General features: G+C 39.3%; 1 protein-coding gene and 2 non-coding genes across 3 annotated transcripts; all 3 read right to left on the reverse strand.

Moving 5' to 3' along the window:
• Positions 1–1,664: 1,664 nt before the first annotated feature.
• rpl10 (ribosomal protein L10) lies at positions 1,665–4,759 on the reverse strand. The gene is made up of 6 exons (XM_030139976.1): positions 4,613–4,759; positions 3,885–3,943; positions 3,220–3,327; positions 2,869–3,007; positions 2,445–2,607; positions 1,665–1,880 (listed from the first exon to the last, which is right to left on the reverse strand). Exons 1-6 carry the CDS (start codon positions 4,633–4,635, stop codon positions 1,725–1,727), a joined length of 648 nt encoding a protein of 215 aa, XP_029995836.1. The 5' UTR covers positions 4,636–4,759; the 3' UTR covers positions 1,665–1,724.
• LOC115423274 (small nucleolar RNA SNORA70) lies at positions 2,155–2,287 on the reverse strand. The gene has a single exon (XR_003935945.1). It is a non-coding gene; the product is annotated as a small nucleolar RNA SNORA70 (small nucleolar RNA).
• LOC115423275 (small nucleolar RNA SNORA70) lies at positions 3,552–3,684 on the reverse strand. Its single transcript, XR_003935946.1, has one exon. It is a non-coding gene; the product is annotated as a small nucleolar RNA SNORA70 (small nucleolar RNA).
• Positions 4,760–10,995: the final 6,236 nt, after the last annotated feature.

Raw genomic sequence — 10,995 nt, forward strand, 5'->3', positions numbered from 1 at the left:
TTTCATCACACACAGGCTTTAACTGTTAAAGACAATGTTACTCCTTTGGCTTGGCTGTGTAAATCAGCCAATGGTGGTAAAAAGGTGGGATCACCATCTTACCATTTTTCTCTGTGTAGAAGTGGCCAATGTGACACTCGCAGCTCTCACCCTCTATGTCAGGGGTCACTAACCCTGGTCCTCAAGAGTTACTACCCTGCATGTTTTTGATGTTCCCCTCTTCCAGCACACCTGATGGGTCGTTATCAGGCTTCTGCAGAGCTTGATGATAGGTTTATCATTTGAATCAGGTGTGTTGGAAGAGGGATAAATCTAAAACATGCAGGGTAGTGGCTCTAGAGGACATGGGTTGGTGACCCCTGCTCTATTTATGCTCCGTTTACGTGAACAAAACCAAATCTCTGGTGGGACTTTGCATCCTGTTCAAGTGGCTCCACCTAGTGTTCACTTTAGTAAAATTAAGAAAAGGAAAAAGAAAACTAAATTTTTTCAGACGTGTATCATCATGTAATAACCCTCTTATGAGCAGAATGTGTTCATAAACTCTCCATGTGGTTTCAATAAGTAAAAGTGAGTTCTGTTTCTGTTTAAGTGATGTGACACAAAGTTGGGACAAACAGATACTTTTCAGGATGACAAACATCAAGCCTAACAGAGGCATGGCAAAGGGGTTCTTGTTCCAGTCTGACCCCCTATACCAGGGGTGACAAACCCATTTTAGTTCAGGGGCCACATATGGCCTGATATAAAGTGGTCCGGACCAGTCAAATAATTTAAATGATAGGATAAGAACTTATAAATAATGCCAACTCCAGGGTTTTCTCTAGGTTTTTGAGTGGAAAAAGTAAAATTCCATAATGACTGTTTACATCTACAAACCATACTTGAACGTAACATGAAAAAATTTTAACCTGAAAATACTTAAGGAAAATAAGTGTAATGTTAACAATATTACACCTTAGTTTATCCTTTATAAATGTGTATCACAACTTACAGATCACAGTGGATCTACAAATACACAAAACTTTTAGTAAGAGGCATAATATTAAAACTCCACAAACTTCTTTTAAGACACTTCAGGTTGTTCACATATTTTGTAAAAGGCTAGTCTGTAAAAGTAAACATTTTTGTGTAATTTTACTTCACACTAAAACAAAGGAAAATTTGCAGTTTTCATAATTTGTAGCTTATAATAGTATTTTCCTGGTCTGGCCCACTTTAGATTGAATGACCTATAATGATTTTCATTTCCTTGATTGTTAATATCTTCAATGTAATTTTTACATTTCACAAATTCATCCCACAGGCCAGATTGGACCCCTTGGTGGGCCAGTTTTGGCCTCAAGGCCGCATGTTTAACACCTACACCCTATACTATCAGAAAAATGACAGATACTATCAGTTAACTCAGGACCTTAAAAACATCTTTAGTGCAATCATTTTGCTTTTGTCTTTGACCAAATAGGAACTGTTTGAGTAGATATGCATACTGTACTCATGTTCAATCTTCACATGTACTTTGCGTGCCTTATTTAGCTCAAGGAAAAACATTTGCTAGAAGTATGTAATAACTGAGCACCAGTTTTCCCGTCCCTTTCCTTCAGGCTCAGGTATTTAGTAAACAGTAAATATGAAGTCAAACTCATAACCAAACGGACATCACCACTATTTTATAGTCAAATCCACTTTTATTGGTTGTCTTGTGGTCACAAACCACACAAGCTCTAGTTGGCGTGAAGGGCCTTCCATGTGGACAGAGGACCTCTATTGGGCATGTATTTCACCCCACAGCCATCTGGAACCAGACGCTTCTCTGCCATCATGTCATCAAAGTCACAGGCGTTGAACTTGGTGAAGCCGTACTTCTTTGAGATGTGGATCTGAAGACAAAAACAGTGACAATTCAGACATAGTTCACATTACTGAAGCCTAATTTCTCTTGGTGTCAGTGGTCCTTTAAAGCACTCCGTACTTCACAATTGAGGACATTTAATAGAATACGTTGAATCTGACATCAAATCTGAAGCTGTGATAACACCAACTTTTACAAGAGCCATAAAGGCATCACGTAAACTCCACCCTTCTACGACTACTGGTAAACCAGTAACAGTTAGTGCTGGAGGAAACCGATATTCTAGTTGATTGACAAGTAAGTAGTGTATCAATGGTCCCTTAAAGCACTCAGCACCACACAGCTGAGGACATACACAACCAGAGAGTCACTGTCTGCAGCCTTTGCACACTAGAACCGCACCACAGCGAGACTAGTCGGCTTAATAAGCTGCAGAACTTTGTCACGAGTGTATGAGCACAATGACAACAGCTCTGTTCACGTTTTGCTTACAGATCTCTAACAGAGCAGACACTTATCTTATGCTATACCATTTAGGGTGGAACAAGCGTCTTAACAGTGCTGTTTGACAATCGTGTCTGGTAACATTTACCTTCTGGCGTCCAGGGAACTTGAACTTGGCTCTGCGCAGAGCCTCCACCACATGCTCCTTGTTCTGGGCCTTGGTACGCACAGACATGATCACCTGCCCAATGTGCACACGGGCCACAGTGCCCTGAGGTTTGCCAAAAGCACCTCGCATTCCAGTCTGGAGCCTAAAAGCCAGAGGAGATGAGTGTGAATGCTTACCATGATTTTGTCCAGTGTGCAAAACCATGAGCGTGACTATGAGATGCTCAAAATTAACTTCAGTTCCTTGTATTATTACACACAACTTGTTAGATACAAAAGCCATTTTTAATGTTAACTCCTTAAACTTCATTTAAACAGTTCTGTCTCTGACCCACTTCATGAAATGTCTACTATATATTAATTAATGTGGGAATACAAAATATATAGAAAATAAAGATACTGACCTATCAGCTCCAGCACAGGATAACATTTTGTTGATACGGATGACATGGAAGGGATGCAGACGCATGCGGATGTGGAATCCATCCTTTCCGCAGGTCTTCACCATGTACTTATTAGCACAGATACGGGCAGCCTCCAGAGCTATGGCAGAGGCGAAACAAAGAATCTAGTTGACATCCTGAATGGTGGCCAACAGATGAATTAAGTGGACATCTGTAGTAATTGCTTGTCTTTAACTAGTTTCCTCTACTTTTGACAAAGTATCCAAATGTGTACCTTATGATGTTTTCAGTCAAAACAACAAAACATGCTTCAAGTCATATACATGCTCATATTTTGGTGCAAGTTCTCACCTTCAGAAGACAGCTGCTCATACTCATCAGAGACCATGTGACCGCACAGGGGGAACTCATCTACCTTAGCCTTCTTCCTGCCCAAGTCAAAGATCCTGATTTTAGGATCTATATACAACAGACAAAAACAGGGAAAAGTTTCAGCATTTATGCAGCCAAAATCAATACATACAGCATTTATTAGTATACAGCAAACCTAACACCAATTCTAAAACTAAGAGATGACAGTGAGTTTTACATAAGCCATAAAAACATCACATTAACGCCACCCTTCTACTACTACCAATAACAGCTAAAATTATAGAAAACTGATATTCTAGTTGACAAGTAAATGGTGTATCAATGGTCCCTTAAAGCACTCAGCACCACACAGCTGAGGACATACACAACCAGAGAGTCACTGTCTGCAGCCTTTGCACACCAGAACCGCACCACAGCGAGACTAGTCGGCTTAATAAGCTGCAGAATGGATATGTCCTTTGTAGTTTGATCCAATAGAGACTTAATAAATGGTAAATCAAGTGCAAAAATATTATTAAAAAGTATACATTAGCAACTGGACTAACAGTAGAACGCATGCATTGTCAGATACTTTAGCGTCAGTATATCTGGTGCACTCACTGCCTACTGTATAGGTTTATAACACTGATGAAATGACAGCTTACCAGGTACACCCCTACAGAAGCGGGACTTCGGGTAGGGCTTGTTCTTGCAGTATCTGTAGCTGTGGACGATATTAAAATGAATCATCACTGAGCCAATTTTACAGTAAGGTCACTATTACAGTATTAACGTGTGCAATGATTTTAATGTTTCATAATGTGTGCCAGTAAATAAAGCTTTGAGGAAGAAATGGTGGAAACTTGTGGTAGTTTCACAAAACAAGCTCGAGAACCCACTGGTTTCAAATACTTGATTAACAACATGTTAACATTACAGTCCACCAACAGGCCCCTATACTTCAAAGAGATATTTAAACATAATGGGACTGATAAACCACCATTGTTTCAACCAGTGCAGGAATAGCTTCAGTTTTAGTAATGAAACGTGAGGTGTTCCAAGTGTTTTCACAACTTGCTGCGATCCAGTTTAAAATATGCTAATGCTAACTATGCTAACTGACGCTAGCTCTAGTAGCTTTCAACAAGCTACCGCATCGAACGACTGAAATGACACTCGACAGCGTTAAACATAAGCGTTGACTGCATGTGAATTTTCTTGTTAACAGTACGACAAGCGTGTGTCGCTGTTCTAATAGCAGAGCAGTGTGTCTGGGCCTGCCGGCTTGTCGCTACAGTGAACAGTGCACATGGTGCGGACTCGAAGCCGCTGCCATTTTCCTCGGACTGAGCAGATTTGGCTACGAAATGTAAAGATGGAGAGAGGAACTTACCAGCGGGCTGGTCGGCGGCCCATGGTTGCGATCTGTGAGATAACAAATAAAAGTGGGTTATTCGATTAAATTGGGGCTAATATGTCTGTAAAATAACTTTAAATGGTGTCGTTTACAGAGAGCTGACGAAAACCCGCTCCCACCACGCACTCACCTAATGGAGGAAAGGAAGAGTAGAGGACTTCCGCTGCGTCATATGCACCGATGCTCCCTGGGAAAACACATTTATAATTATTAACGCATTATTTTTCTTTTAAAATTTATTGTACACGATTTAAAAAATCGAAATATAAATAATAATATCAGACAAACTTCCAAAAACATTTGTTTAATAGTAGACAATATAATTCAAAGGCATGCTGGGAGGTGTAGTCATATCCGGGATACGACGCCCTGAACAAGTTCCCGTTCATGATACATATTATACTTACAAGTGAGCATATTATTATACACAGACAACATTACAATTTTAGAACGTTATTATTATTATTTTATCATGGAAGGACTTAGCTTCTGTCCACCAGAGGTTCATTTCAGTCAATTTGATAAATAAACAACTAAAACCGTATGGGTTTCTTTCTTTCTTTCTTTCTTTCTTTCTTTCTTTCTTTCTTTCTTTCTTTCTTTCTTTCACCATAAAAACTCTTTTCAAAGCCTTTATCCATACACATTTAGTACATGAACATCCAGACATCCTTTCAGGTTAGTCATACTGCTATCTACATCAGGGCCACGAGGGTGCAGCATTATACCACATAAAATCCCTACTCCTCTTCGCCCTACTTTGCTAATTCTTAAAAAGGAACAATGAGCTCATATCTAAGCCCTTGTTAATGCAGAACAAATGTTGCTTTTAGGCTGTGGTATGTGAGGAATCTTAACCTCGTCCTGACTGTTCAAGAGCCCATCCAATACCATTTAACATAACAGGGTTCGTAAAGTAATATAAGGGAACTTTGGTTAAACGTACTATTACTGGTTTTACCAATTTATATGCATAATGTTTTGTGTCTTAACGCCTCTTGAAATATAAATATGAGGAGAAGCTGCTGCTTTAGATTTCCATACTTAAATTCAAAGTCAACACTTGGCAGAAATCATTCTTAGGGGTAACGCCTCATTTATGATATATATTTATAATATAGTTATAATAATCTATATTTGAGATAACATGTAATAAATATTCAGAATTAGTCAAAACTGTTCAAAGTGTGATGCATTGAAGAAACACATAGGCCACAAGTCCATTTATTGGTGACTGACTAAAGTACAACCTGGGTGTTTGTCAAGAGAACAATCGAACTCTCACTGGGATCCCTGTTCAGACTCATGTGAAGGTCAGCTATCAGTTCTGTGACATCACCCTGTCTTGTCTAGTCCTGTTTTGTCTGAAGTTGAACCAGACTTTCCTGTGTATGAGCTAAACTTCACTGGAGAGAGAGGTCGATGATGTGACAGTGGAGAGGGAGCAAGGACCAAAAATGGTTCTACTGTGTGTGTCTGTTTCTGGAGACCAATGATAGATACATGCACACAAATCCACATACACAGATTATGACAAAAATAGCCCTGAAGTCCTTCAAGGCCAAAGGAGAAGGGCCAAATTTTCCAGTTAAGATGCAGGCAAATATTTGTGTGTTAAAATTTAGTTTGTTTTAAATTGAAAATCAGGGTTGATCATAATATCATAACAGAGGGTGTCAAATGTGTCATAAACATGTGGATTTATCTTCATAAGAGAAGAGAATAAACTTGAAATCTTGCAGGTGTATCCATTTTGTAGATGTTTACAATTGACTTAAATAAGCTGATAATTGAAGCAGTAGCTTGGCAGTGTTGCACCACGTGTTGCTCTTTTTGCTTCTGGAAACCACACCTTCACACAGACAAACGCGCGCGCGCGCGCACACACACACACACACACACACACACACACACACACACACACAAACAACCCACTGACCAGTGTGACTGATACATGAAGGCGTGGTGGCTAACACCCTGCATTGCTTTCAAAACGGAAGTGAATTTGGGAGGTGTCTGTTTGTATGGAGGCATGTGTGTCATGTCACTTTAATATCATAATGGCATTTTAGGGTTAATAATTGTTTTAAAGATAAAATTGTTAAATACACAAGGCTCACACAAAGAGATCCCCAATGGCTCACAGCAGTCGTTTGTTGACTTTTACACTTTTTCTTTGTGAATGATGACAGACAAGAAAAATAATGCACAGAGCTCTGGGTGTGGCCACAGGCATACATTTCACACAGTGTCAAGTAAGCTGTCCATCACCAGTGCTTTTGATAAATTAATATTTACACACTCTAAGCAGTTGGTGCTTTGTGTCTGCAAAACACAGTTTCTAAAGAAATTTGTGAATTCAGGGGGGACTTGCTCATCCCATTGACAGCAAAGTATGTGTTTGAAATTGTGCAACAGGCTGTAAGCAGGTTTAGCGCCTGTTTACATTTCAGTCATTTTCTCAAAGTATCGGCTCCACTCCAAGAAGTTCCAGCCTCCTAGTAACCACACAACACACCTCTGATAGGACAATGAACACATTATGGCATAAGTTAATCAAGATAGGTCTGCATCAGAACAATGGCCTTTATAAGCAAATTGTAAATTAAGCGAGGTAAGACAACTGGCTGTAAAATGGAAACAACCAGCCTGGCTCTGTCCAGTATTATCAACACTAACTGAAACTCACTAATAAATTTATAGGAAATAAAAGGAAAGAAGAAGAAAGCTGGTCCATCAGCTGACGTTGACAATGACAGATTTTTTTCAGATAGTATTTAATTAGATGGTCAAGTAATGTGATGGTCCCTGGATGTTATAGGCTGGCACACAGTTCTCCTTGTATGTGTCAAATTGTGCAACTCTGGGAATTTTTGCTGAGTGGGCATTTGGTGCCCTCACTGCTGATCAGGAAGTGAGAATAATGTGTTGCCATAGACCCAAAAAAAAACAAACAAAGGAATCTGACTCAACCTTCCTAACCATCATCTCCATCCATCAAAATTCCTCAAACATATTTTCACACCAGTGGCCCCATATCTCTGATGAGCCACCATGAAGTCTAGCCTGTTGAGCACAAAGTTATAGTAAACACAAAGAACCAGGCTTCAAAAAACAGAAGACTGTGAACAGAAACACTAATATATCACATAAATTAAATAGCTCTGCTAAGTTAAATGCGAAGGTTTTCTTTTGATCAGTATCAACTGTGCTCTGTTGAGACGTGTCTAACCTCCTAGGCCGAACTCTTAAATTTGATTTCAGCTTGTTAAACTGACATGACAACTTTCGTGCTGCTGAAGTATAGATAGGAGAGGACAAAACAAAGTGAAACAAGACATATAGGGAACAATGACAAAGACCATGAATCTCCTCCCATTAGTATTTAACTGCCGCAGATGCACGGATATTATGTAGGACCCAACAAATATCTATTGAACCAATAGTTAGTGAAACTGTGTTATTTATTATGTAGAGTGCCATAAATCACACAGACGATAATGGAAGACTTTTTTTTTCTTTATCTCTGTCTCACTGCCTTTCTGTCTCTCCCCCACTCCACAGGTCGTGTCTCTGCAGGTCTGTACGTCAGGCTCAACTGCCTCAGTAATGAGATCATATGATGTCATCCTGGTTCACGCGGGAGCAGCCTTCCGATCTGTCTGCATGAACCCTGATCTGTGTGTGTGTGAGTGTGCATGGTCATGTTTTTCTTACATTAGGGGGACTTAAATCAGTACATTTGGAACTGTTTTAATGTCGGATTTGGGGGTATGTTTTGATTGAGTAAAGTGTCCAGGAAATCAATGTAAGTCAATGTAATGTTCTTTAAAAGCACATAGAAACACAACTTTGTGTATACATGGGCATTTGTGAGGTCTTAGAACCAGGAGCCCATTCAGATTATGGGGACTAAAAACTTGGTGGGGAATAAAGCCCTGGACCCCACTGTGTAAATCATTCAGTTTTGTTGTGATTGACTCACAGATCAGAAAAGAAAAATTTAACAAGAAATTTACCTGCCAATTTAAAAATAATTTACTAACAAATGTTTATTTAAAGTTTCAGAGTGTAATATTTTGTGATATCTAGTGGTGAAGTTGCAGAATACAGCCTTCTGCCCGTCATTTTACCCTGACATATAGCCTGAAAGTCGATCATTAGAGTCAGTGAGCCGGTTTACATGCATAATGTGATATGTTTTGTTAGATAACTTTATGTAAAATAATAGGAAATAACCTTATCAGCTAACCCTAATAGCAGTTGAATGACTATAAGAAAATAGATTAAGACTCCTAGATTTCTCCCCAATGCTCCTGTATACCTGTTAATTTGATTTATTTCATTCTTTCACAACCACGCATTTGTGTAAAAACAAAATAAATAATAGAAAACGGAAGTGACATAGTCATAACGTGAAGCTGAATGCTACTACATACATACGTACCCCAAAGAAATCCAATAATGGACTGAAACATGTAACGCAGGCTTTTTTGAATATTGCATTTCTGAAGTGCATGTAAATGTGTCAGATCTAATTCTTACATTATTTGATTACTTCCAGTTATCAGATTTTTATGGCCATGTAAACGGTCTCAATTATCAGTTTGTTCCCCCAGAGATTAACACTGATCCTCAATCAAACATACCATGGTGATGGTTAAGGCACATAAATGCTGCTATATGACTGAAAAAAGACGATAAAGTCTGCTGTGAGCTAAACATGGTGAACTTTGATAAATGATGACCTGCTCCCACTAACAAATCATTCTAATGTAGCAAGAACTCAATTTTTATAATAAATATGAATATTAGAGTCAATGTCTGTAACTAGATCCCTAAATCCCAGTAAATCTTACTCACTCACACCTTCAAGTAAATGCTAAAATGAAGAGTGAGGATGAGTTTAAAATAGTGTAAAGTACATATGCATCAATGTGTTATCTGGTGTTTGGTGTGGAGACAGGCACTGGCACAGTCACACTACTCCATCGAAGGACAGAATCAGATAACCTGGCAGCATACCAGCCAGGTGCTCTGGATTAAAACCAATTTCTCTCACCCCGAGGGAAATGTGTAACACAAACCACACAAAGTACCACAACAAAGAGGGCCCAGGGCCATGAAGAGAGTGAAGACTGAGGTAAGGCTCCGGGAAATTCATGTAAGTCTATGCAATGTCCCCAGTAGAAATAGAAACAAGGATGCATGTGTGCACTATAATTGATAATTTAATAAGCCAGGTATTTTTACTTGTAATGTAATTTTGTAGGAGTAATTTTCCATCTGTTGTCTTTCTACTACTTATCTTACAAACCAACTCAGTCATAAATACCACAAAGTTTTACAGTTTTGAGAAAGATTACAAAAGAACAACTAACGACCACAAGAAAATGTATAAGAAAGCTGAGGGGAAAATGAGCAAATGAACAAATGAGAGTAAAATGGGTGAAGACAGAGACAGATCACAAGGGTCACAGAGAAAGGAAGCAAAACATATTTATTTATTCCTCCTCAGTGCTGTCAGCCTTCTTTTTAAATGGTTTCCGATTTCAGTCCCTATAAACACACTCCATCTGTCTTATTCTGTGCATCTTGCAATAACACGCATACAGAAACACTTACTCATGCACACAAGGAATGCATGGTTTTCAAATGCTTCGGGGCTGCTTTTCATCTGGGATGATATCATCATTTGTTTCCTCTAACATCTGTTTTTAGTGAGTCCACTCTAGACGCAGGTGAGGAAGACAGGACTCACCTTATATTTCATAATATACTCATGCAGCGGGGCGGGATGGATGACTGACACAGACACACAAATACACAATTCGACACACACACACTAACATACTCATACAGACAGAGGATGACTCGTACAGGTGTGATCTGCTCATGTGTGCAGTACCTGGGGTAGTGACGTAATGCACATAACTCACACATTAGCACCTGGATGAGCAGCCATACACACACAACACAGACACACACATTCACATGCATCTGACAAGTCAGTAAAGGTCACGATGAAGTCATCGGGATCAGCCTGAGGGCTCCTCTGAAACACTACGCCTTTAACTCTGAGGCATTTGTGTTTATACAACCCCATGCATACATGCGCATGTATGTATATGTGTTCACACTCCTGAGACATTTTTATCAGTTTTGTATGTGCACACAGGAGCCTTTGAACCAGAGGACACAACAAATCTCACACAGATGAAGCAACTTACCCAAAGAACAAATAAAATCTGAGGACAAACGGAGATTTAGAGCAAGAAAACTAGATTTAGAGTGGGAAAGAGAGAGCAGATGGAGGGAGGGTGAGAGGGAGATCAGTCATTCATAGCAGCACTCTCTCT

Source organism: Sphaeramia orbicularis, chromosome 7, assembly GCF_902148855.1.
Source record: "Sphaeramia orbicularis chromosome 7, fSphaOr1.1, whole genome shotgun sequence".
NCBI classification, from domain to species: domain Eukaryota; kingdom Metazoa; phylum Chordata; class Actinopteri; order Kurtiformes; family Apogonidae; genus Sphaeramia; species Sphaeramia orbicularis.

Bases quoted from the DNA above. Each gene is read 5' to 3' on its own strand.
- rpl10 (XM_030139976.1), bottom strand. From the start codon at position 4,635: ATGGGCCGCCGACCAGCCCGCTG. The intron at 3,008-3,219 runs GTGAGAACTTGC...CCTCTGCCATAG, and splicing joins TGAGCAGCTGTCTTCTGAAG to CTCTGGAGGCTGCCCGTATC. The intron at 1,881-2,444 runs GTAAATGTTACC...TTTTGTCTTCAG, and splicing joins AGTTCCCTGGACGCCAGAAG to ATCCACATCTCAAAGAAGTA.